Consider the following 25255-nt stretch of genomic DNA (forward strand, 5'->3'; position numbering starts at 1 on the left):
CGAGCCTGTTGCCATGTTACCACCACCGTGTCCTGTTCCTCTTCCCTTCTGCTCATCCTGTTGCCCTTCCTGCCGTCCGTAGATGTTTAACCGTGTGACGATTGGTGGAAAGCTAAGTGTTGGAGATGTTGTCAAAGTGCTGGAGAAGAGATTTCCCTATGTGGAGGTCAGCAGCGTCCTCGGAGCCGATTCGAGCTACGACAACAACAGGAAGGTAAATGCAACAGAATTTGGCTTCACTAAATACTGTCTTTTGACACCAAATAATTTTCAATTAATCAGCCAGTGAAATTATATGTGTAATCTAAATTACTAGTTCTGCTCTGATACTTTTTTTTTGTCACTTTATGCCATTAGCAATATACTTCTTTGCTGTTTTTGTTTTAATGCAAATGCAGTCAGATTTCCATTATGTTTCACTCTGGTTTTAATATTTTAATAGTGGCAAACTCTAAATTTAAAGCAGTAATTAAATGAAAACTAATTCTGGTTTTGACTTGGTTACTAAGATGGAAATTACCAAATGTTATTTGGATTTTACTTCTGCTTTTAGATTACTAATGAGGCGCAAACTAAATTTTTCCCTGCAGGAAGGGAAGGCGTACTATGAGCAAACAGGAGTGGGCCCGTTGCCCGTGGTGATGTACAACGGGATCCCTTACCAGCGTGAGCAACTGGACCCTGATGAACTGGAAACCACCACAATGCAAAAAATCCTGGAAACAACGACTTTTTACCAGAGAGCCGTCTACTTGGTGAGTGGCAGGACATTTAAATAATGTTACTACATAGTCAGCATGGCGGTATTTACAAAAACAAACCAAACGTTTTAGATTTTAGTGTGTAAAACTAATTACTTAAAATGACTAGAATTTTAAGTAATTTTCCTTGTTCACAAGTTTGTAGCATTTTGTGTTGGTATATTGAATAAAATCTCCCCAAAATACATGATGTTGTTGTAACATTGGGACTAAAAAATTTGACAAAATGGGAAAGAAGGTAAAAGCTCTTAATATTTTTGCAAGGCGCAGAATTTTCAAATTTTTACTTGTTTTATGTTGAGTTTATAAAACAGCCATAATCTCATCCAAAAGGAGCTCGATACCAATCTTTAATTCCAGTACAGTGAGTGTTTTGATGTTAGACTTTTTTTTTCTCCCTGCTGAAACTGACATCAAATGAATCTATTTAAAAAGAAAAGAAAAAGGTCAGAAAGTCTTTAGATGGTTTTAGGTTGTTTATAAATCCAAAGTTTTACTTCTTTTGGAGATTTAGTCATAAGATAAATTTTGTGTTTGGCATGCAGCATGTGTAAGCACCATCTGTCATATTTCCTCTTTTAAAATTATCCCATCATTCCCCTGAGCCAAGTGTTTATTTAAAAGGGGATTCTCAGGCGAAGACATGCACAGAGCTGAATTTAGCAGTTGTTCTGATCAACAGGGTGTTAGTCATAATTTTCTTCTGAACCCAAACTTCCAGAAGAAGAAACTTACGGTAAATAAATGCACCAGAGACGTTGTTTGTTAGTTTTGTTGCTGTGGCTGTAAGCCTGGAAAGTCTGCAGAAAAGTAGACGATGCATCACTGTCGGCTCTGCAGCCACAGTGAAGAATGTCCTCACTAACTCATAGCTTTCACAGCCTAACTCCAATTTGTAAACTCTCTTGCAGGGTGAGCTGGCCACAGATCATGACATCATCGACTTCATCATGAACCAGCCGAACGTTGTTCCTCGCATTAACTCCAGAGTGTTGTCGACCAGCAGAACCTACCTGGACTTGTCCAATACGAGTGAGTTGACAATAAAATGCGACATTGTTATGCCCAGTGGTGGAAATTGGCACTAATTAATGGGTAAACACTGAACAAATCAGTGTTTGGTTTCTAAAAATGACCTGAGCTGCTGCAAGACTGCTGCAAACGGCATTATGAAAAGAAGAACAGCAGCACAGCGATGTTGCAATTTATGTAACCTGTGTTGCAACACTATTAACATTGATGAAATGTGTGAATGTTAAGTTCTCATCCTTGTACAGAGCTGTCCTTGGACTGTTGTTAGCTTAAATTTCTAATGAAACCTTGCAAAATTCAGGTTGTTTTTTTCAAATTGCTGAAATTTCCACTCTTCAGCAACAATATTATAAAAACATTTGAAATAAATTTTACCCTGGTAAAACATGTTACTCTGGAAATAAAGATCTTTGGGAAAATAGGCCAGATTTAATAGGACCTTAAAGTAAACACATGTGGTATACTGTTGTTTGACATTTGCAGACTAAATGTACATTTTAATTTCCACCTCTGTTATTATCCTATAGTAGTATTGTGTATTTGCTTTGCATCTCAGTAGGCTGCGAAGATTTGCTTTAAGTAAAAAAACAATCCATCATCACCTCTGTATGCATCAATTACTGTAGCATTTGCTAATTTAAGATGCCGTCGATTTGGAGCTGCAATACATACTGAACATATGCACCACTTCTGCAACATTTCTCTTCAAGTGCAAGTCGGATATTACGCCAAGGACCCAGTTACAATGCTAATGATCTCATGCTGTGTTATGCTGGTGATTTGTCTGCTCTGAAGAAGATTCACTTTAAGCATACTAAATATAAAATGCAAAGTGTAGAACATTGATGTTCCACGATGATCGTCTGACCATCCCTAGGTGAAAAATACTGTAATAGCAAAAACCTTTTAATTGACAATGTTGGAAAATAAGAGTAAATGTCTCACAACATCATGCGTTTTGTTAATGGAGACCTGTATTATTTTCTGTTTGAGCTCCAACTCAATACTTATTCATGAAGATGTTCAAGTTCAACTCCACTGTTTTTACATGGTTTTCTTCAAGCTCTTTTTCATTTTGGAAGTTTACAGCATCTACGATCCTTAGTCTGCTTTCTGCAAAATAGGTGGTTGTTATTTTGTGTTCTTGTCGTCTTTGACTTGCTGTCCGTTTTTCCCCCCCCCCTCACTTTTTGCAGACAACTACTTTATTGACGATTACGCTCGTTTCTCCACTTTGGACTCAAAGGAGAAGAGCACGGCTGTAGCCAACAGCATGAACTACATGACTAAGAAAGGTAAGAGCAAAAAGCAACAAACTAACACCTTATATATGTTGTTCGACTGAAGAAAAGTGCGCCATCTTGAAGCCTAAACTCTTGTTTGTTCTGCTGTCTTGTCCTCCTCCATTCCGTATTTCTGTGTTAACATTTTCCCTGCATCAGGGATGGCCGCCACCAACAGCCATGGTAAAATCCCCCTTGTTCTCCACATTATTCCCTCTCCTAGCTCAATTGCTCTTTTATTCTGTCAACCACAATGCTGGCATTCTTTCAGTATTACTCCTCCATCTGCAATGCATCTCTCAGAGGACAGTGGTGACTAATGATGCATGTGAAAATTGTGCCCGAGTATTAAAATGTGTTTATACAAGTGCCAGCGGTCTAACATTTACTTCTAACACTCAGTGAAAATGCATGACAGTTTATGCAGTAGCTGCATGGGCATTTATAAAGTCTAGAGATAATTTCTAGCAAAAATATAATTCATACGTTTTCTCCTGTTTGGTTCTTATTGCTATAGATTAACTACTAATACATAGAATAAACTGAGGTCTCTCTTTGACGTTATAAGTTGATCTGTACAGACAAGATACCTCATGTCATAAAAAGGAGCAGAAAGCATTGCTAAAGACAAGCTGCTTTAATAATATATGAGGCTAGTTGTTAAAAATGTTTTTTACTGTAGTTTCCAGACTGTGAGCCCCCCCTGAATGTAAGCTGCATCCATTAACTTTGAAAACAAAACAAAAATGTAGATAGTTCTAGTAAGGATCCTTAAAATGGCTTAAAATTAATTATTCCTTTAAAGCAGTAGCATAATCTCACACAAAACAATATAGAGAAGCTCCATTTTTATGTGAAGTACATTTACTTTTGGGTTTTCCTAAAAATCCCTGCAGAATAAGTGGAAATGAGGCTTTTTGGTTTATACCTTTGTAGGTTGGTTTGGTAGATTATAATTTCTGGAAACTTTAAAAAAAAACAGTATTCCTGAGCTATTTCTTTTTTTCTTTGGCTATAAGGAAATAAGTCTAAGATATAAGCTTATTTCCCTTTCATACAAAGGTTGACGGTATAAGTAGTTTAGAAAAGACAAAGTCGGAGAAAGACAATAGAAACAGAGAGATGGGAAAACTTTAAACTTTCATTCTGTACTAAAGCCTGGGAGTAAAGACGTGGCTTTAGATGAGGCTTAAAAACATCGACAGCTGAAGCCTGCCGGATGTGTGGGACAGGCTGTTCCACAGTTTAGAGCCTCCAACTCCGCGGACCAACCCCGACCTTCCTGCAGCCAACAGCAATCAGTAGAGCCAAAGGATTCCTGATGGCGCACGAGGTCAGCCGTGTACCCAGCAGCCTCTCTGTTTTCCACTTCGTAGGTCGACAGTAAAACTTGAAAATCAATTCGGAAGGGAACTGGGAGTTAGAGAAGAGATGCAGCTATGGGTTTAGACCATTTAGTTTGTGTCAGAAGACGAGCTGCTTCTAGACGTTGGTAGAGTCTCTCAGTGTGAGATTATGCTACTGATAAATCTTTGCCAGTGATGCCAGGAAATAAGGCACCACATACCATTCTTCCTAGAAGACCTTGATTGATTTTAGACTGGTTTAAAGCCTTTTATTTATTTTTTTGTGCTTCCCAGATGATGGATACATTCGCCCTGTGACTTTCTGGGTAGTCGGAGACTTTGATAAGCCCTCAGGACGCCAGCTGCTTTACGATGCCATCAGACACATGGTGGGAAATGCTATAAAAACAGTCTGGTTATAAAACTATGATGTGCTGCGAAATATTTTGAGGATGATTTTAGTTAGAAAGAAATCACTGATTCATTGGAGAAAGACATCCAGAAGGACAATTGGAAATAGCGTTGTGACATTAATTAAAGGTATGTCAGGGTTTTCACACACCATAAATGTCATAAGCTAAACCTTGCTCACTTGCCCACTCCATAAGAAAACCAGCAACAACGTCCGACTGGGGATGGTCAACAACCCGTCGTCGGATCCATCTGCAGAAACTAGCCGCGTTGCCAGAGCGATCTGGTCTGCCATGCAGACGCAGTCGGCCAATAATGCCAAGAACTTCATCACCAAGATGTCCAAGGAGGAAACGGCAGAGGCCCTGGAGAAGGGCGTGGACGTCGGAGAGTTTGCCGTCGGGGTGAGTTGTTGAGTTTCTGCGGTTACATCTGAATTACTGACAAAATACTTTTTCTTATTTGATCATTTTCCTCCTTCAGGGAATGGATTTGTCGTTGTTCAAAAGCGCTTATGAGGGTCCCAAATTTGACTTCCTGCTCTCCCACGCTGCCTACTGCCGAGACGTGCTCAAACTGAAGAAAGGACAGAGAGCGGTCATCAGCAACGGAAGGGTACATCCGTCGTTTCTCCTGTTTGACCGACCTTTATGCCTGTGCTAAAATGAAAACAGCGTAAAGTTAGTATCAGCTGCAGATTCGTTCTTTCTTTCATGCTGTTTGTCGTTCGTGTTCCTCCTCCTCAGATCATCGGGCCGCTGGAGGAGAGCGAGGTGTTCAACCAGGACGACTTCTTGCTTCTGGAGAACATCATCCTGAAAACATCAGGGGAGCGCATCAAAAGCAAAGTCCAGCAGTTTGAGATGGAGGAGGACAGGTATTTTATTTTATTTCCCAGAGGTTTCCAGGCTCCATAAGAAGTTCCACAGATGAACTTTCCGTCTGAGGTAACGCTGCGTCTCTCTCAGGGCCAGCGACCTTGTGATGAAGGTGGACGCTCTGCTGTCGTCTCAGCCCAAAGGGGAATCCAGGATAGAGTACGGCTTTTCAGACGATCACCACAGGTACGTCTGGAGCGCTCGACATCACTTACAACTTCCGAAGGTTTTGTATTTCAGTGTTGTTGCTTAGCTTGTTTTAAAGGGAGAGATTCAGTGAAATCCATTTGTTCTCTGAGGAAAACAGCCAAATCTTTTTGTTTACTTCACTCGATTATCGGCCTCGTATTTGTCGGCAGCGCCGTAAAGATCCGTCCGAAGGAAGGAGACGTGTACTTTGATGTTGTTGCCGTGGTGGATCCAGTAACAAGAGATGCACAGAAACTGGCTCCTCTTTTATCGGTAGGTTTAGACTCTGTTATTGGACTGGATGAGCCGTCGTTGTCCGTCCAGCTAACGACCGTCCTCTGTCCTGCCGCTAACCTGTTTCCCCTCTACCATGTCTCCGTGTTTCACTCCGAAGGTTCTGAAGCAGCTCGTAAACGTCAACCTGAGGGTTTTCATGAACTGCCAGTCAAAACTGTCAGATATGCCTCTGAAAAGGTAAAAAACACAACAGATTTCTTTTAATGTTTTTACGTTTGAATCGGATATCAATAAGTGCTACATTTGGCTCAGATGTCTATAAAACCTGAGGTAATTCAGGTTTAGATAAAAGGTTATTCATTCAATCAAAGGAACACCTTTTCCTTCTTTCCTTTTTGTACAATTTTGAGCTGCTTTCTGTTTGTCTGTTACATAAAATCCCAATTAAATGGCATCTGTTGAGACGGAGTGCACTGTCTGCAGTTTTTACCGCTACGTGTTGGAGCCGGAGGTGGCGTTCCAGCCCGACGCGTCGTTCTCCCCGGGGCCCATGGCCAAGTTCCTGGACATGCCTCAGTCTCCGCTCTTCACCCTGAACCTCAACACCCCCGAGAGCTGGATGGTGGAGTCTGTGCGCACCCGCTACGATCTCGATAACATCTACCTGGAGGAGGTGATGACGCTTTCAGCTGGAAAATGTAGTTTTAGTTCAGATTTTCCTCTGTTTTTTGTTTTTTTTAACTTTCACATTTTAAAACAGACATTTTTATTCTAACTTGAGATGAAGTTCCAAACAAAGCCCAACAAACTCTGTGGAAAACCTTGCGATGAAGCTGAGGCGAATCTTACGTTTTCGACTGACGGCTCCTCTGCTGTCCAAAGAGGTCGTGACCTCCCCTTGAATTCCCTTTCTTAAAGTTTCTGCTTTTATGCTCCAGAGTTTGAAGAACAATCCTCCTCTCCACAAAATAAACATTTTTCAGTCAGCTTTGGAGTCATCACTAATGCATGTTGCCGGGGCGTGCTGGACAGAGTAAACTGAGCTATGGCTGCACCCCTGTGGCTGCAGGTGGAGAACATCGTGGCAGCCGAGTACGAGCTGGAGCACCTGCTGCTGGAGGGCCACTGTTTCGACGTCAGCTCAGGTCAGCCCCCGCGAGGCCTTCAATTCACTCTGGGGACCGCCGCCGAGCCCGTCATCGTGGATACCATCGTCATGGCAAACCTGGTAAGAGGATCCTCTTCGTGTTGGCGCCCCCCGCAGTCAGGAGGAGTCTGGAGTTTGATTTCAGCGTTTTCCTGGTTGGATAATAAAGCGTGAACTATGGAAAAATATTTGTATTTTCAGGATTTATTTGCACTAACATTTTCTAAATATGGGGTCCGTCTCTCTACACTTTCTAGTTTATGTCCTTCCTTCCGCTTTCCATTTTGTCATTCCTTTCTTTTTTCCTTCCTTCCTTCAATTTTTTATTTGTCCTTTTTTTATTATGTTTTTCCTTTTTTCCTTCCTTCCTTCAGTTCCTCCTTCTTTACTTTCTTCTTTCCTTTGTGTCTTATTTCCTTTTTTCCTCATTTCTTTTGTCGTTTCCTTCCTTTCTTCCTTCATTTCGTCCTTTGTTCCTATATTCTTCCTTCTTTCCTCCTTATGTTCTTCCTTTTTACTTCTTTCTTTTCTTTCTTCTTATGTTCCTCCTTCTTTCCCTTCTTCATTTCCTCCTTCCTTACTTTCTTCCTTCCCTCCTTCCTTTTTTCTGGTCTTTCTTCTTTCCCCCTTCCCTACTTCCTTCCTTGTGTCCTTACTTTAATTTTTCCTTGTATCTTTGCTTCCTCCTGTGCTTCCTCAATTCCTTCTTTTCCTTCAGAAATATCTGTAATAATTGTTGAAATAAACAAAGATGACTAAGAACCCCAGAGAGTTTAGTCTGGAAAGTTCAGATGTGCCGTAATATTTTACTAAAAGTTGTTTTTGATCTGATTTCCAGGGCTACTTTCAGCTCAAAGCCAACCCCGGCGCCTGGATGCTGAAGCTGAGGAAAGGACGATCCGATGAAATCTACAAGGTTTACAGGTGAGGCTGATCACGCGCTCTCCTTCTCCTCCACAAACGCTGAAAGGCGTTCATGTTTTAATTCGGTCGTCTGCCGTCTCGTACTCATAAGTTTTATGTTTTTCGTCCGCAGCCACGACGGCACAGATTCCCCGTCGGACTCGGACGACATTATTGTGGTGCTGAACAATTTCAAGAGTCGCATCATTAAAGTGAAGGTCAGTTCATCTCTGATGCGTGGCGCACCAACCTGCCCCCAGAGCCCCATTAGAGTCAGAGTAGCAGCTTGTTACGAAAAGCTTTAAATTCAAAGGTTTTACGTATCAGAACATAATTATGGTCTCTGCGCTGACATTCAGTAAATAGATCGACTTGATGCACAGCTATTGTCCTTCTGAGTGAATGTAGAGGAGCCTTTACAACCCTTTATGTTGTTTCCATGAGGAGAAAAGCCGGAGTTTATTATCGGTCAAGTGGGTTTGATTCCTCCGTCGGTGTTTAACACTTTCCACCGCCAAGCTTCTCCCTCTGGAGAGAGACGAGATGTTCCTGCCTTAATGCCTCCAGAACGCTAAGAGCCAGAAAAGCTTCACACCCTAAAATTCAACACCATGAATATGTAAAAACACGGTAATAGTGAGTCTAATTCAGACACCCAATCTGGGCCAGTTTAAGACTCTATTTGGCTTCAGATCACAGTGGAGTTTTTCCATTAAGCCTCAGCGACAGAAGCCTTCACTTCTGACTTTGTGACATTCTTATGTGACTGGATGAAGATAAGCTTATTTCATCAGTCATGTATTTTTAGCTAACTCTAATGACTAATAATAATAATAATAATAATGCCTTCTGAATCTTGAAATAAGTTTGTTTGTTTGTTTTTCTTGCTGTTCAGGTTCAGAAGAAGCCGGACAAATTTAACGAGGAGCTGCTGAGCGATGGAACGGAGGAAAACGACTCCGGCTTTTGGAAATCTCTGGCCAGGTACAGCTCGGGTTTTATGCACTTATTTCAATTTTTTAACATATTTAACGTAAATGAAGGTGGAGCAGAAACTTAATCATCTGGGTGCCTTTTAAATATAACACGTTTTTCATGAGCATTTTTCCTTTGTATTCTGCCTCAATGCCTGGGAACAGTGGAGTAAACTCACCTGGTTTGTCTTGTGTTTTGCAGAGGCTTTACGGGCGGAGGGAAAGCCGAGGAGCCGAAGCAGGAGAAAGACGACGTGATCAACATTTTCTCTGTGGCTTCAGGGCATCTGTACGAGAGGTTCCTCAGGTGGGGATTAAATACTCCTAAAAGTCCCATCAAAGTTGACACTTTTTAAATTCCTCGGCACACAAAGGCAGCGTCGATCCTGGTTCCTCTTTTCTTTTTTCCCCGGCGTCCTCGTCACCATCCTCCTCTTCCTCTCTCCCAGGATCATGATGCTGTCAGTCCTAAAGAACACCAAAACCCCCGTCAAGTTCTGGTTCCTGAAGAACTACCTGTCCCCGACTTTCAAGGTAGGACTCGTCCTCCCTCCGTTTGTAGTGGAGGAAGACCGGCTGGGATTTGTTCTGGACGCCTTCTGTTTCAGCTGCAGTTGGTTTAAAACTCGAGCAGGAGTGAAATATTTAGAGACTCCTGTTGTTTTCTGAATCTGCTCTCTCTGTTATCGGCGTCGATAACTCCTTCATGGTTTTCAAAAGTCTGGAAAGTTGTTTGTCTTTTCTCATTCCTGGCAGACAGGAGTTTGTTGGACAAAAATCAGAAGATGTCAAAAAATCTAGATTTATTCGCTGTCGTGTCTTTTTTTGTGTTTCCTTCTTTTTGATGTACATTTTTGTGTCTTTCCTCCCTTCCTTTCTTCCTATCTGCTTCCTTCTTTCCCCACCTTCTCTTTCCTTCAATCCTAGTTTCTTACATCTTTGCTTTTCTTATTTTGACATTTCTTTTTCCTTTTCTCCTTCCTCCCTCGTGTCCTTCCCTAACTCTGTGCCCTTCCTCCTTTTCTCTCTTCTGTCCTTCCTTCATTCTGCCTTGGTGTCCTTTTTACCTTCCTTGTTCGTCCTGTGTTGTCACCTTCTTTCCTCGTTCATGCCTCTGTCCTTTCTTCATTTCTTTCTTTCTTTTTTGTTGTTTTCTTTTTCTGCTCTTTCTTCTGTCTTTTGTCCTTTCTTTCTTTGGCTGAAACGTCTGACATAAATTCCTGTTGAACTTTTTTCATTTCTATTTTAAAATTAAACAAATGACCTATAGCTGTTGGACTGCACAATGACTCCAACCCCGTCGTTTCATGTAGTTAGCGGTTTATTTCATACCTTTCCCTCTGCAGGAGTTCATCCCCCACATGGCGAAGCAGTATGGTTTCCAGTATGAGCTGGTCCAGTACAAGTGGCCACGCTGGTTGCACCAGCAGACGGAGAAGCAGAGGATCATCTGGGGCTATAAGATCCTCTTCCTGGACGTTCTGTTTCCTCTTGCTGTGGATAAGATCCTGTTTGTGGACGCAGATCAGGTTCGCTCCGTCCGTTCTCTACAACTACAAGAAGAAACGATGCATGTTTTATTAGCTTTTTTTTTTAAAACACAAAACCTCAGGGTAGGCTGTGGTGGCGCAGGGGCAAAGCACCCCCGAGGCATTGAGGCCTGTCGCCGCATGTCTTCACCCTGTTTCCTGTCTAACTACTTTCAAATAAAGGCCACTGGAGCCAACAAAAAACCTTTAAAAAAACAAAACAAAACAAAAAACAACACAAAACCTCAGAGATTTAGAGTGCATTTTTTTGTTTATAGTTGTGTCACAACCCAGACTTGTAGTTAATAACGAGGCCGCTCCATAACCCTGACCTGCTTCCTGTCAGATCGTGCGAACAGACCTGAAGGAGCTGCGGGACTTTGACCTGGAGGGCGCTCCGTACGGCTACACGCCGTTCTGCGAAAGCCGCAGGGAGATGGACGGCTATCGCTTCTGGAAGTCCGGCTACTGGGCGAGCCACCTCGCCGGGCGCAAGTACCACATCAGGTGCTGCTTCAGCTCAACGATCGCCCACAGACTCGTATATAAAACGCCTTGCTAAAAAAAAAAAAAAAAAAAAAAAACACACACACACACAAAAAACTCCTGGAATGTGTTTTGGTTTTAATTAGAAATGTAAAATGTAAAAAAATCTATTGTGTGAATATTTTTGTAAGCGACTATTTTCTTGGATGCTCTTGCTTTCTTGCACATATCCTTGTTAAAGCGGCGTGTGCTCCACAGCGCCCTCTATGTGGTCGACTTGAAGAAGTTCAGGAAGATCGCTGCGGGAGACCGCCTCAGAGGACAGTACCAGGGACTCAGCCAAGACCCCAACAGCCTGTCCAACCTGGACCAGGTCTCTGTTTGCTAACCTTCTGTCTACTGACCGGAGCGTTTCACTTTTATACAATACTGCTTTCATTTAGCGTTTTGCTTAAAAAGATTGAGAGGTCAATGTATGACCCGTCCAAATGTGGCTGCATCTCAGAAGCCAGAAGCTTTGACGTTCCTCATCGTGATGTTTAAATTTTGCTCCATGTTTTCCTGTTTTAGCGCCTCTTTTCAACAGGTTTCTGTGTTTTCCAGGATCTTCCCAACAACATGATCCACCAGGTTCCCATCAAGTCTCTGCCTCAGGAGTGGCTGTGGTGTGAGACCTGGTGCGACGACAGCTCCAAAAGGACAGCGAAGACGATAGATTTGGTAACGATGCTTGTGTCTAATAGCGTAACACGTTTTCTGCTGCATGTCCCAGAAGCCACTAGAGGGCGCTAATGGTCGAGGAAGGAGTGAAAATGGAGCAGGAATCTGCAATCTTTACGGCCTGAAGAGATATTTTTAGTCTTCAAACAGGCTAAATAAAACTCGTTTAGAGCCACTAATGTTACATAAACTTTAGATAAACAGAAAAAAAAAAGAAGAAAATTATCATTTTTGAGAAATGTCTACTAGTGGAGATTAATTTTTTTTAAAGTACCACAATGTTATTTCTATTTTTAGAACTTTAATTGAAGAAACGCAAAACTTGCAAAAAAAGAGGCCTAAAGTAGATAATTCCTCATTAATTTAGTGATGGACATTAAAACAATAAAACGTTATGTTGGGATATTTAGGTGCTCAGATTACAGTGCATAGAAATATTTCTAAAGTGTTTCAGAGTTTTTTTGTTTTGTCTTACTGAGTAGCAAATCTTACATAAGCCTGCACAATAATAATGAAAATCATAATCATATAATTAAAAAGCCCCACATTATTCATACTCCAGGAAGATTTCAATTATTTTTATTCAACCATAAATTTTGTTAATGGTAGAAAATGAGACGAGCGTCTCGGAAGAGATAATAGTGTTGGAAAATTCTGTTAATTGACATCTTAAAAATAAAAAGATTTTTGATCATCAGTATAGAAATCATTTAGTGTTACAGCAATCAAACCCTAATCTTTAGCTTCCTCCACATATTCTCCATCTTTTCCTGTTATTAGCTGCCGTCAGAAGAAATATGTTTAACTGAAAGGTTACTTTAAATCTACCAGAGGAATAACTAATTTTGTTCTCAATAGTCTGTAAATAGGATAATTTGTGCAAATTGTATAACATTGCCAATATATGTAGACACATTAATAATGGTGGCATAAATGTTGGAAAAAAAGTAATTTTTCTAACAGTATTATTATTTAAATGTATACAAATTGAGAAAGGCAGTTGCTATAAGTCATAAGACCCATAATAATAATAATAATAATAATAGATATGCAAATTAATGCTACGTGATTGGTCAAAGTCATTAATGATCTGAAGTTATTAACATATGTAATAAAATTCCAATGCTGATATAATACCCATAATAGTATCTGTGGTACTTTTGTAAATGTAAAATAATAATGTAAGAAAAGCTAAATGGGGCATAAAAATAATATACTTAGAATTATGGTTAGATGCAATATATTGTAATTTTGCCATAATGGAGGTCAAACCCAGTAAAAACGTCTTTTGAATTTATATTTTAGTAACTTCCAGAAGATGTAACTATTTTGAGGAACGTTTGACTTCCTGCTTGTCTATAATTGGGTTTTGGTTCTTCCCAATCAGTGCAACAATCCAATGACGAAGGAGCCCAAGCTGCAGGCGGCGGTGAGGATCGTAGCGGAGTGGACGGACTATGACCAGGAGATCAAACGCTTCCAGACGTCCAGAGCGCGGGACAGGGCGAGCCGCTCCACGCTTCCAGACGTCCAGCAGCGGGTCACAGGTAACAGAACCTCCTCAGCCGACGAGCTCTGCGTCCGAACCGTCGACCGGCTCCGGTCTGATGACCCTCTGCTTCTCTCCTCTGGTCAGATTCTCACATTGAGCTGTGAAAACCCACAGAGATCTGGACTGTAAAGAATGGGCTCGGTGGAGAGCTTCCTGCTGACGGAACCGACCGCAAACAAACTGGTTCACACAGATTTCTGTTGTTTTTAATGTAAATGTGGGGAACACACACACATACACACACACACACACATACATACATGGCAGGAATGTACTTTGAGTTTTCTTCTCTGTATTGGATGTTTGCACTGATTTCAGGTCTAACTGTGGTGGAAGCTCAACAGGAACAGAACTTGATCTTCGTCCTCTGAGTCGGGGATGACAGACGGTTTTTAGTAACCGGGTACAGGGGAGGCTTGGGGATAATGGTTGGTGTCATGAAGGGAAATTATGTATAAAAATAGAGTAAAAAAAATGTAATTTTTCATGTTAAGACTTGATTAAATGAGTTCCTGCTGTTTTTTTTCCCCCACGCGAAAATCAATTTTTTTTGCCAGTTTCAGTAGAAATGCAACATTTGACCAATGTTCTAACAGATATTTCTACAATTAGGTGGTTCGCCACCTCTATAGAAGGGCCGTGAAACTCTTGACATTAGTTTGGATACGATTTGTCTGCATGACGGCAGCATCTGGCTGAAGGAAATCATGCATTTCTCTGCAAGGGTCCAAGTGTTATCTTTCTGTTCAGGTCGTATTTAATTCATTCACGATGAATTTTTAATTTTCCAACTCAAGCCACCAGAACACAAATCCCCCCGAAAACTGGAAGCTTTCAGACTTTTATTGTGATCCATTTGAAAAAAGGTTTTACAAAAGGTAACATTCAATTTTTACATCAATTCTTTTTTTAAAAAAATTACTTAAAATAAGGTTTTGATACAACAAACTCGGCTAACTAAAGTAATGGCTTCTATAAACAAGGTGAAAATAAGATAATATACATGTAAAATGAATGCTACAAACATGACAAACAGAAGAAAGGATTACATTAAATAAAAAAATAAAAGTCAAATGGCGTGATTGTTTCTTTTTTTTTTTGTTTTGTTTTCTTTCCTTTTCGAACGACATCTGGCCAGAGTTGGCATCGGAGCAGTTATTGCGAAAAGTCGTTCCACATGATGCCGAAGCCGAAACGCCGGATGACAAAAACCTGCTGCTTATTGTTCCCCCCCCCCCCCCACCCACACCCTCACATGGCAACATTTCTCCTTCACAAGCTATGATCGTCGTCATGAGGGCTCTGCTTTAGAGAACACCCGGATTAGTAGAGAGACTGCAATACAAGATCAATTTACAACAGAAAAAAGAAAAAACAAAAGAATTGAGAGGCTGTTTCTTTTCTGTAATATGTGGAAAAGCACAGAGGACGGTGCGCTCCGGAGGACAAACGGACGCTGACCAGATGCTGGGAAAAGCTGCTCTCTCTGTTCCGGATCGTCTGACCGTCGCCTCCGACCTGCGCTCCGTTTTCAGCGTCACTGCTCTGTTGGGAGACAACTGTCGCGTGCAAATAATAACGATAAAAATAATAAATTTTAAACAAAAAAAAAAAACGTGTAAAAGCCAACTCATGTTTCACGTGGGCCAAGTGTGAGAGGTCAAAAATGTTCAACATGAACACTGGAAAACGCGAACTGAAGTGGAAGGAGGACGACGTTTAAAGCTCCGACGCTCGTTTCCAGTGTTGATGTTGAACTGTTCCTTTAAAACCAGCCGTCCGGTCCAGACAGCAGCAGCTCAACAGTTTCTACCTGGGCTTCAAACGGAGCGGCGAAACCTTCCTGCCGCAAGAAGAAGAAGAAACGAAAATTCCTTGATCATCCCAGAGAGGGGGAGAGAGAGAGAGAGAGAGAGGTTCTGGACTTCCTTCTTCTTCCTCCTCCAACATTAAAGTCCGTTACAGTCACATCATCTCCATTGCTTAAAAAACATGCACCTCCAGCATTTTATACAAGAGTATCATACAAAGTAAGGCATTTCACGTTGTGTTCTTGAGTGTTAATTCATCTGTCGTGTGTGTGTGTGTGTGTGTGTTTACGCGTGTACATGGCAACCACATTTTAATGTTTTCTTTTTTGCCCCCCTATAAAAAAGACTGCAAAAAACAAACATAAAGATAAATTTCACTTAAAATATATATATTTGTCATATATATTTACGTATATATTCATATGTTTAAAAAAAAAAAGAAAAAAAAAAAAAGAATAAGAAGTGGGGAAGAGAAAAAAAGCTCAAGAGGTCCCTGTGATTGGCCTGTTGTCAGAGAGGCCCCTCCCTCACTCAATCCAGGGCCTCGCCGGGCGCCACGGTGACCAGCTGCAGAGGGATCTCCTGATTGGCTACAAGGTCGTGGGCGGTGGCGGTCTGGAGGATGAGCGTGGTTCCGTCGGTGGTGATGACGGCGTCGGCGGTGGGTGGAGAGGTGGAGGTGGGCGCGCCGCCCTTTTTGTTCTGATGAGTCTTTATGTGCTTGGCCAGGTGGTCGCTGCGCATGAACCTCTTGGAGCATTCGGAGCACACGAATTTCTTCTCTCCTGCAGTTTCCAGCACACGCACACACACACACACACACACACACCATTTGTTCAAGTTAGTCTCGACGAAAATAGAAAGAAAGAAAAGAAACTAACTCCTGGGTCAGCGTGCATGTTGTGTTGTGGTACTTTGGGTTGAACGTTCATTTTGTTTTAGAATTTTTTTCTTTTTATCTGGGAGGCTTCCACATATCCAAAGCATGATGTAACAACAGACTTGATTCAATCGGCATTTTTAAAATACAGAATTATTACAACTTAATTTGTATTTCAATGTGCTTCCGGTAAACTGGTGTTGAAATCCGTACAGAAAATCAGATTTCGTTGTTTCCCCACTAGATGGAGACATTTTTCATACATGAAACTCCTAAATCTTTTTGTTTGTTTTTTGTTTTGCAAATTCATGAATACTTCTAATGTAGCAGAAATGTAAAAAAAAAAAAAAAAAAAAAAAAAGCAGTGATAGCTCAAATATTTTTATGTCTAAGGAGCCAAGGAGGAAAATTGGCAAACGACAAAAAATAAAATAAAACTGAGTAGATTCAGTGTCATGTTGACGTTTCCACAGAGACTTTGGAAACTGTAGGTTGAAGCTTCACATAAGCAACAAAGCAAGTTTCCTCCTTTTCCTCATGGCCTCCAATCAATAACATTTAAACCGAATTGCTGCCAAATATTTTTGAAAAAAAAAAAAAATAATAAATAACCCTATCAGAAAACCCAGAGAGGCTAAAAGCTGTAAACAATGTGCAATTTTCAAAACACGTCCATGACCAAAACCATCTGCATCTCTGGAGATTTTCCTGTTGTTGCACTCGTCAAGCTTTCCCCAGAGAAACGGCCAAATGCAACAAATAAGGTCAACAACAAACAAAAATCAGCTCGCAGTGTTAGACTCCCACACAATCTGGCTGAACAAAGAGTCGCTACACTTCTTAGAAATATTTCAAAATTTCTAAAAACACAAACCGTCATGGTGCCAAAACTCAGAAAAGGCCCAAATTTAAGTAAAGTAGTGATGACAGCCAGACTAATTCACAAAGCTCATCCTCAGATGAGATTTTTTGCAGCCTAGATCTACAAAATGTTTTTAAAATCCTCTACAAAACAACCAACTACTGCAAAGCTCAGCAAGTAACCAGTAATCAAAACATCTGTAGTAGAATTTCATTACTTTATAAACAACTAAATTATACAATGTGTTCAGTTTAATTTTGTTTTATTAATACTGTGAATCTACAGCATATTTACACAAGTTTCAAATATAAACACACATCATACTGACCCATACCTACTTATTAAAGTAAATCTGTTTATATATACGTAAGTAAAAGTTCTTATCATTCTAATATCCTTGGATATTAATTAAACAGCAGCACTCTTGCATAAAAAAAAAAAAAAAACTTCAACAAGATCTAAAAGTTACATTTCCTCACTTACGAATCTTTATGACACCACCGTTTATGAAACCTCCTGCGGTGCAGATAAGGTCCATGAACGCACCACAGACGTCTAGACAAGCTGAGGCTGGTCTCTCCTAACCCCAGCAGTCTAACACCTGGGGGAACCAGCAGAGGGCGCTACAGGGACTCGCCTGTGTGTGTCCTCCTGTGTCTCTGAAGCTCGTCGCTCCTGGTGAACCTCTTCCCGCAGTACATCCAGTTGCAAACGAAGGGCCTCTCTCCGCTGTGCCAGCGCAGGTGAGCTCTCAGGTGAGACGTTTTCCCGTAGACCTTCCCGCAGCCGGCGATGTGGCAGATGTGCTGCTTCTTCTTTCCCACGCCAGAGCCCCTGAGAGGCAGAGAGAGGGGGGGGGGGACTGAGTCAGTAAAAAGGGTCTGAATGGAGAGGGGATGAGGCTGAGTTTTCGTCTAAAGAGCCCAGGCGAAACTTTCCAGAGTTCTCCGTCTTTTCTATTTGTTCTGGAAGACAAATCAGGCTTAAAAACAAGTAGATACAAAGAATTGGTGGAAATGCATCAAGGCAAAAATATAAAAAGACAAGGAAGAAACGGAAAAAGACAGGTACAAGACATGAACTTAGAAAAGATTGACTGAAAGAAAAGGAAGAAGTCTACGTTAATAAGTAAGGCACAAGAAAGAAATGAGAATCAGAAGAACATGAGGGAGGAAGGAAGGACTGAAGGTAGAAATGTTGGACACAAAGATAAAAGAGGAAACAGGAGGACATGACTGAAGAGGGACAGACGAAAGATGAGCTGGATAAGGCATCATGTCTGCAGACTGCGTGGGAACCCTGTGAGCGGAGCGCGGTTCCATCGGACGCCCACCTTCCTCCCGACTCCTTGCAGTTGGGGCAGGTGCAGGCCACCCTGCGGAGCCGTTTGCCGTCGCCGCCCGCCGTGTCCATGTCCTCGTCTCCCATGGGGACCCGCAGGTTGTTCAGGTCGCTGGGGTTCAGCGTGGAGTCCCCGCTGAGCTGCCACTCCTCCGAGTCCGGCTCTTCTTTTATCTGAATCCCTGAACCAGGAAGAATGCAGCCACACAGCAGACGGGTTATGGTCACCGACAGTAACGTCCTGCAGCGAGGAAGGTGAGGTCATCATGTCTGTGGCTTTACCAGCTGGACTCCTGGCGTCGTCTCCCTGTGTGTACTGGACTCCAGTTTGTGTTACGGAGTTAACTGTGACAGTCTGGAGGTTGGGGAGGCTGACCTGGCCGGTCTGGCCCAAGGGCAGGGTCTGGACCGGGGCTAGAGTCAGCTGCTGGGTCTGACCCTGACCCTGGGGCAACTGGAGCCCCTGGAGCGACTGGACACCTTGAACCTGGAAGACAGGAAGAGAAACAAAAAAAAAAAACTGAATTAATTCAAATTCTGTCAAGATTGTGAAGGAATAAGCTCACGATGAAGTGTCACGGCGCTACCTGGAAGGTCTGCCACTGGATCTGACCCGTGGCGCTGACGGTTTGGGCCTGGATGAGGAAGGTACCTGGGTTGACCAGCTGCACACTCTGCAGAGTCTGACCGGCGCCAGTCAGGTCCTGGCCCTGCGCCACCTGGGCCTGAGCGTCCCCCGACAGCAGGATGGGCTGGGAGATGGTGGTGGCGTTGGAGGACGAGCCCTTCACCAGAGGAACAGGGTTACCGTGGCAGCAGGACTTAAGGCGTTTTTTTAAGACCGTTATGAATGATATTTAAGACTTGTATCGCGATGGAAATGTACATAAGAAAATTGCATATCATCACCTTCCTAAAATAATGGCTTTTTGCCAAAAGAAAAATATGACTCAGGAAGGTAACAATGTTTATGTATTGTAGTGGCAAGATTGTTTGTCCAGAATGTCCACAGCAACACACAGGTTGGAAACAGAAGCCGTGCCAAAGATGAACATCATCCAACCAATCAGCAATAATTTACACTTAGCCAACTAGCAAGGGTTTATTAACAGTGTTTAGCAGCAGCCTCAAGTCACAAGACAAAATGAAGATGTTTGCGAGTGGCTCACACTTTTGCCTGTCAGAAAAGCCTCACAAGAAAAATATACTTCATGGAAAATATGAGTAAAACGCCCTGGCACAAGAAGATTTAAGACCTGTGATTAACGTATTTAAGGACAACTTACATCTTTAAAATGATTTGGGTCCTAATTTCACATGCATCAGTTTAAGACTTTTCAAAAGACTTTTTTAAGGAACTAGCTGCCTTTATTAGACAGTAAGAGGGGCGCTGCAATTAGTGTGGCACCCGACACGCCGAACGCAAGTATTTTTAAGGATACAGCTACATTCCTGGGATATACTGACCTGCATTTGCTGTAGGTGGTTGTGGGAGTTGAAGTTCTCCGTGGAAGAGGGGTCTGCCACCCCCGCAGACACAGCTGTGGCCTGCGTGAGAACTCCTGTGCCGTCGATGGTCGCCGGGAGCTGGGAGGCGTTGGAAGAAGAGGAGGAAGTGGTTGGCACGTAGATCTCTTGGTTGGTGTTGGGGTCGCTCACAGTCACCATCGACTGCTTGCTGTTGCAGTCCTGGTTCTCTAGCGGCTGGCTGCTCATGATCAGCTGGCCCTCGGGTGTTACCCCGGTGGCGATCGGTACCGTCTGCGCCCCCGTCAAACCCAGCGACTCCAGGTCCACGCTGTTTATGGGGACGAACGTGATGTTGCCGGGAAGCCCTACAGGCAGGGTGCCGGCGTACGCCGAACCGCCGGCCAACGAGACGCCCTGGATGGACTGGACCTGGCCTGCCTGTGTGAGGAGGTCTGTAGCTGCTGTCGTGGAGCAGCTGATTCCAATATTGCTCTGGCTGCCATCTTGGAGGAGTTGAATCTGGCCTGTACCGTCGTCCAGTCCTTGTGTGGGGAATCCTGCGAGTGTCCCGTCTGCGTTTTGGATTTGGGGAATGACCTACAAGCACAGGTCGACAACTGTGTAAATGACCGCTACCCGGACAAAACAATACTGACGCATTCCTGTCGCCGCTGTTACCTGATACTGAATGCCTGACACTCCATTGGCCGTGGCCTCGCTCCCAGACGCTGTAACGTAAATGGGCTGGCTGGGAAGACTCCCGATAGGAAGCACATACTGTCCGTTAGACGTGACAATCCCCGAGTTTGGAATGTGGACGATGCCTTGGTCTTCCTTTGCAGCCGAGACGGGGGTCAACACCTCCCACCGGTCTGAACCAGTCAGCTGAATAGCCGACATGTCTGTTGTCTGGGAGCAGAACAAACACTCGTATGAGCAAAGAGACGGGCACCTCGGCCTAAAAGGCAAAGCAGGATCATTCCTATAGCAACATTCGTAGAAAGAAAAAAAAAAGTCATTCAAAGTGCTGAATGAATACACAGAAGTGAAGAGAATCAATTTAGAGGTCCTGCAGCTGACCTGACCGATTATTTACAGAAACCCCTAAAGACATTATATTGATAATCTAACCTAAAACTACTAAATAAAAGCCTCATACTGGTTAGTCATTTGAAGCTGGTCGTTCCCTGATTCAGTAATTGACCTTAAATTATTACAAAATGGGTCTGAGTCCATAAATACACCTGGCTTTGGCTGAGTCCTGATCTCCAGCCTCACATTTAAGACCAAAAACAATCACCCCTGTGTTTTCTGCATTAAGCTGGAGGAGATTCTGACCCAAACACTCAGTGGCAGAGGTCATGTGGTGCCACAGACATATGAAGTCATGTGTCACCAGCAGAACTATTAGAGTAATTTGTATTTCATAACCTAAACCAGTGGTTCCCAAAGATTTTCTGGGCCCCCCTATGGATTACAATAAAATGCCCCCCCAAAAAAGAAAAAAAAAAAAAATCAACTGGGCACACACATCGTTCAACCAGACATAAACCTATATATGGAGTGAAAATAGTATCAAAATATCTGTGCGTGCGTAAAATTATCTGTGCGGGTGTAATACTGGATTTGCAAACCTTAAAAATAAAATAAGCCTTCTCCTACGCCTACAAATGTTGAAAAAGTACACACAGGTCACCCGGTACACACACACACACACAAAACTGCGTTTACGCACACATCAGGTTACGAGTGCATGAGCATTTCTGACTCATTTCACGCTTCGGGAGCTCCCAGATTTGTGTAGATGGTGCGTTTACATGCCAGCATAAAGCTGGGTCATCTGAGTTTTGCTCTGAGTCAAGTGTTTTTATCCTCTAAACCTTTCTCACTGTGCTTGTGCCGAAATGGCAAATGCGTTAGTTCGGTGGAAAACAGTATATCTCAGCACTTCCTTATTATATCCCAAAATTATTTATAGACATATTGTGCATTTTTGAGCGGCACAGGAGACTAAGGGGTCTGAAAAACTACCACTGGGTGGCGGAATGGTTCGCTGCCTGGAACCAAGAAGCAAGACGGAGCGACCACTTCGGCCCTCTGAAGTAAGAAGAAGCTAAACCTGCAGGCTTTGCTCTCCGATTATAATGAGACATAGAGCAAGACATGGAGCACCTACAGAAAAAAAGCTGGATTTGTAGGAATTAAAGTCAGTTCAGGTTACCCCGAACTGAACAAGGTCCCCGTTTTGTGCGAGCTGAGCGGGCTTGAACATCCCCTCCTTTATGTGCCGAACTTTGCTGGAAGGGCTCGATAACGGAGTCGTGTCTGAGATTGACCCCAGCTCGCTCTCTTTCTTCCAAAAGGCTGCTAGGCCAAACACTTCCTGCTCCTCACCTTCTGAGTGGATGCGAGTGGCGGCGGATCCAGGTGAGTGGCTTCAGCTTTCTTTGGCCACGAGCCGTTAACAGCAACACCTTTCGGAAGAGGATTGGAGGCCGTCTGGGTCTTCGGCAGCTTAGGTATTCTGAAAGTGGGAGGCAAGTGCGCCGAAGCCTGGGCGAAAGTTTGACGCAGGGATGGTGGAGCGGTGCGACGCCCGTCTATAGAGACATATCTTTAAAACCTCATCGTCCCTTTTCTTGTCCTCACAGCTCTTTTGCATAGATGCAACAGCTGCACCAAACAACCCATGTGGAGAAATGAGGGTATGGAGGAGGTCCTCCTTTTCCCTGGTGGAGAGCGTGGTTAAGTTTAACCATCTGGCTCTTTCCTGTAGCTCCATGAGCCCCATAGCCTGGATCGCTACTTAATGGAGATGGAGACAGTGATCAGTGACAATACACACTTCTTCCCACAGTGTAGCGTCCTGCGGCGCTGTCATCTGCTCCTCCAGCTCCGCCTGATACACCATCAGCATGGAAGAGGCGTTCATGGCACGAACTGATAGAGCAGCTGCCTTGTAGGATTCCTTCGTCGGGTTTGATTGGAAGCGGTCAGCTGCTGAGGGGAGGGATGGAGCCGACTCATCCGAGGACATCAAAGCTTTCGTGTGAAGGCGCTCTGCCACCGCTGGCTTGACTTGTGGTGTTTGCCAGAGACCGTGGTCGTCCATTCCCTCGCAGTCTAGAACCGAGCCACCTGCCACTGGGTGCTTCTCCCTGTACGGTTTGTTGCGCCAGCAAACTGAAAATTCCTCCAGCAACTCAGGGAAGAAAGGCAGGAACAGGAAATCCCTACTTCTACCAGTATTGCTACCAATGAAGCATTGCTGCTTAAGTGAAAAACAGTGACGTGTATTTCTGCCCAGCATTTCTTACAGCTAACAGTGCTGGTTTGCAACAGACTGAATGCTAGTTTTCTCCTGGTATACAGTACCAGTGTGGAACAAAGCTCCCAGCGAACAAGTTTGCTCTAGTATCTATGGACATGCTCCCCTGGCACTGACAGACTTATCCCCAGCCAATCAGGGCTGGTGGAATGTGATTGAAACTTCTGATGAGATCACGCACCTGGATGTTCCCATAGTGCAGTGGTTCTTGAAGTGTGGGATGAGCCCCCCTAGCGGGGGCCCAGTGCCATTGCATGGGGGTGAGTGGGTGGCATGGATGAAAAAAAAAAAAGTTACAAAAAAAAGTTGATTCACTGTAAAGATGGTTTGTAGTGTGTTTTGTTGCAACCTGATAAACTTCAGTGGAGTTTGAAAACAAAATATGTGTATAGGTTGAACTATGTCTGTGCCCAGTTGATCTTTTTTTTTTTCTCTTTTCTGAGGAGGATTTTATTGTAAACCATAGGAGGGCCCAGAAAATCTTTGGGCACCACTGTCATAGTGAGACACCAAACGAATGCTATGAAAGCGAACTGACTAGGAAATTCCTTTGCAACCTGGCAGAGCTTGAACTATTTTTGGAAAGATGAAAAAACACAAAAATGCCTAAATGTGCAACTCTTTATAGAGTTTACTTGTAATAAAACTTAAAAACATATTTTCCCCACCTTTATCAGTTTGAAACATACCTCTGTGATGATAAAATCTGAAACAGTTCAAGGAATGTAAATATTTTTGCCATGCACAATAAAAGGTGCTCTAGAAGGCCATCTTGGGGGTGTGTAGTGATCTTTGCTAACTCAAACTACAGGATTTATCACAGTAGCAGACACTCTCACAGACACTCTTTACTCCACCAAGTAGCATTTTGTGATGAAACACAGACTCATCAGATTACATCAGAGAAGCAGGGAATAACACTGGCTTTGGTCAGTGACTCATTTATAGAAACATAGGAGTGTTCTGCTGTGTAAAAACAAGGAGTTTAACGCAAAGAGTGATAGATGATGCAGAATTTACTGCATCTGATGGGAAGAACCGAGTCAGGAGACAGACGACAACCGGCTCAGGAACGGGTGGGGGATGGGTGGCTGTTACAACGCAACTGAACGATACTGTTATGAATACAGACACTTCTTCTGACACATAAGATCATCCCAGCATCCTCCAAAACCTAAGGTACATCGGCTATCTGGAAGTGACTGACTTCAGCGTCCTACCCACTATGGGCGGGTTTTACAGGGGGAAAGTGGGTGGCCGTTATTGAGGGGAACACAGGAAGTGTACGGCTTTCACCCCATGCCATCAAAATTTTAAAACGTGTGAACTTCAAGCTCCTAAAAAGCACAACCAGAATTGGGAGGCGGCAGAGAGGTGGAAAGTGTGGTGGATACCTGTGTGTCGGCTGCGCCGCCAGCTTGCAGGAACTCGCTCTGACTGCTGTCCACGTCCGCGGACGCCATTTCTCCTTGTTTCAGAGACTGCTCTGGCGCTAGCAGGGAGAGAGGGGGAAACCGAGCAAAAGTCTGTAATCTTCAACTCCTGCCTGCCAGAAAAGCCCGCAAAGCATCCCCACTCTCCGGTCCGCCGTCTGCGAAATTCAATTTTGCGGTGTAGATTCCAGGAGGGTTCGGGCCAAGAACGAGTTTTACTTTATCAACTCCGAGAGGTAGTCAGCTAGCTCGGTTAGCTGACCATATCCAGCTAGTTAGCGAAGGAGCTAACGATAAAAAGACGCAGCTCGCTCCGCCGCTGCTCTCCCAAACTCACCGATTAGTTGCCGTTTCGATGCGCTAAACGTTTACGTATCAGTCATAGCGTAAATATGGAGAATTACCAAACCAACCAAACTCCGAACATGATTATTTTATCAAAGGCGGGCTAGTGTTGATCGTTGAATTCGGGTCGATTTTTTTCTATTTTGATTGACGGTGCGGGAAACACAAAAAGGTGGGACTAAACAAGCTCGACGTCGAATTTGCATCACATTTCAGGACGTCCCGCCCTTCTTCCTTGAAGTGATTGGCTCCACAAGAGTGTCAGGAAAGTGATTGGCTGACGAGAATGCCAATCGGGTTTTTTGTAACATGTACGTTTCCTGTTTGTCGAGCGAGT

At 43.3% G+C, this 25255-nt stretch overlaps 2 protein-coding genes across 3 annotated transcripts in view; one reads left to right on the plus strand and one right to left on the minus strand.

Moving 5' to 3' along the window:
• uggt1 (UDP-glucose glycoprotein glucosyltransferase 1) overlaps positions 1-13966 on the plus strand; it is a 30619-nt gene extending 16653 nt beyond the window's left edge. Inside the window, exons 17-41 of one of the 2 annotated variants that reach the window (XM_044143100.1) lie at positions 83-214; positions 591-755; positions 1673-1793; positions 2990-3088; positions 3236-3259; positions 4717-4811; positions 5031-5237; positions 5317-5448; positions 5580-5710; positions 5802-5897; positions 6071-6173; positions 6295-6374; positions 6621-6810; positions 7207-7365; positions 8123-8208; positions 8321-8405; positions 9083-9171; positions 9364-9468; positions 9611-9695; positions 10508-10690; positions 11037-11197; positions 11435-11549; positions 11780-11896; positions 13284-13443; positions 13533-13966. In XM_044143100.1, the coding sequence (XP_043999035.1) occupies positions 83-214; positions 591-755; positions 1673-1793; positions 2990-3088; positions 3236-3259; positions 4717-4811; positions 5031-5237; positions 5317-5448; positions 5580-5710; positions 5802-5897; positions 6071-6173; positions 6295-6374; positions 6621-6810; positions 7207-7365; positions 8123-8208; positions 8321-8405; positions 9083-9171; positions 9364-9468; positions 9611-9695; positions 10508-10690; positions 11037-11197; positions 11435-11549; positions 11780-11896; positions 13284-13443; positions 13533-13552 (2940 nt within the window). In that variant the 3' untranslated portion in view covers positions 13553-13966. The remainder of the gene's footprint in view (positions 1-82; positions 215-590; positions 756-1672; positions 1794-2989; positions 3089-3235; positions 3260-4716; positions 4812-5030; positions 5238-5316; positions 5449-5579; positions 5711-5801; positions 5898-6070; positions 6174-6294; positions 6375-6620; positions 6811-7206; positions 7366-8122; positions 8209-8320; positions 8406-9082; positions 9172-9363; positions 9469-9610; positions 9696-10507; positions 10691-11036; positions 11198-11434; positions 11550-11779; positions 11897-13283; positions 13444-13532) is intronic. The other variant, XM_044143101.1, reaches the window with a different exon arrangement.
• Positions 13967-14273: 307 nt separating this feature from the next.
• Positions 14274-25100, minus strand: LOC122846264 (transcription factor Sp3-like). The gene is made up of 8 exons (XM_044143102.1): positions 24535-25100; positions 20491-20721; positions 19810-20409; positions 18930-19127; positions 18625-18829; positions 18335-18524; positions 17639-17835; positions 14274-16044 (listed from the first exon to the last, which is right to left on the minus strand). The coding sequence occupies exons 1-8, from the start codon at positions 24601-24603 to the stop codon at positions 15791-15793; spliced, it is 1944 nt and encodes a 647-aa protein (XP_043999037.1). The 5' UTR covers positions 24604-25100; the 3' UTR covers positions 14274-15790.
• Between the last annotated feature and the right edge of the window lie 155 nt (positions 25101-25255).

The sequence above is a fragment of the Gambusia affinis genome, linkage group LG16, assembly GCF_019740435.1.
Source record: "Gambusia affinis linkage group LG16, SWU_Gaff_1.0, whole genome shotgun sequence".
In the NCBI taxonomy this organism is placed as follows: domain Eukaryota; kingdom Metazoa; phylum Chordata; class Actinopteri; order Cyprinodontiformes; family Poeciliidae; genus Gambusia; species Gambusia affinis.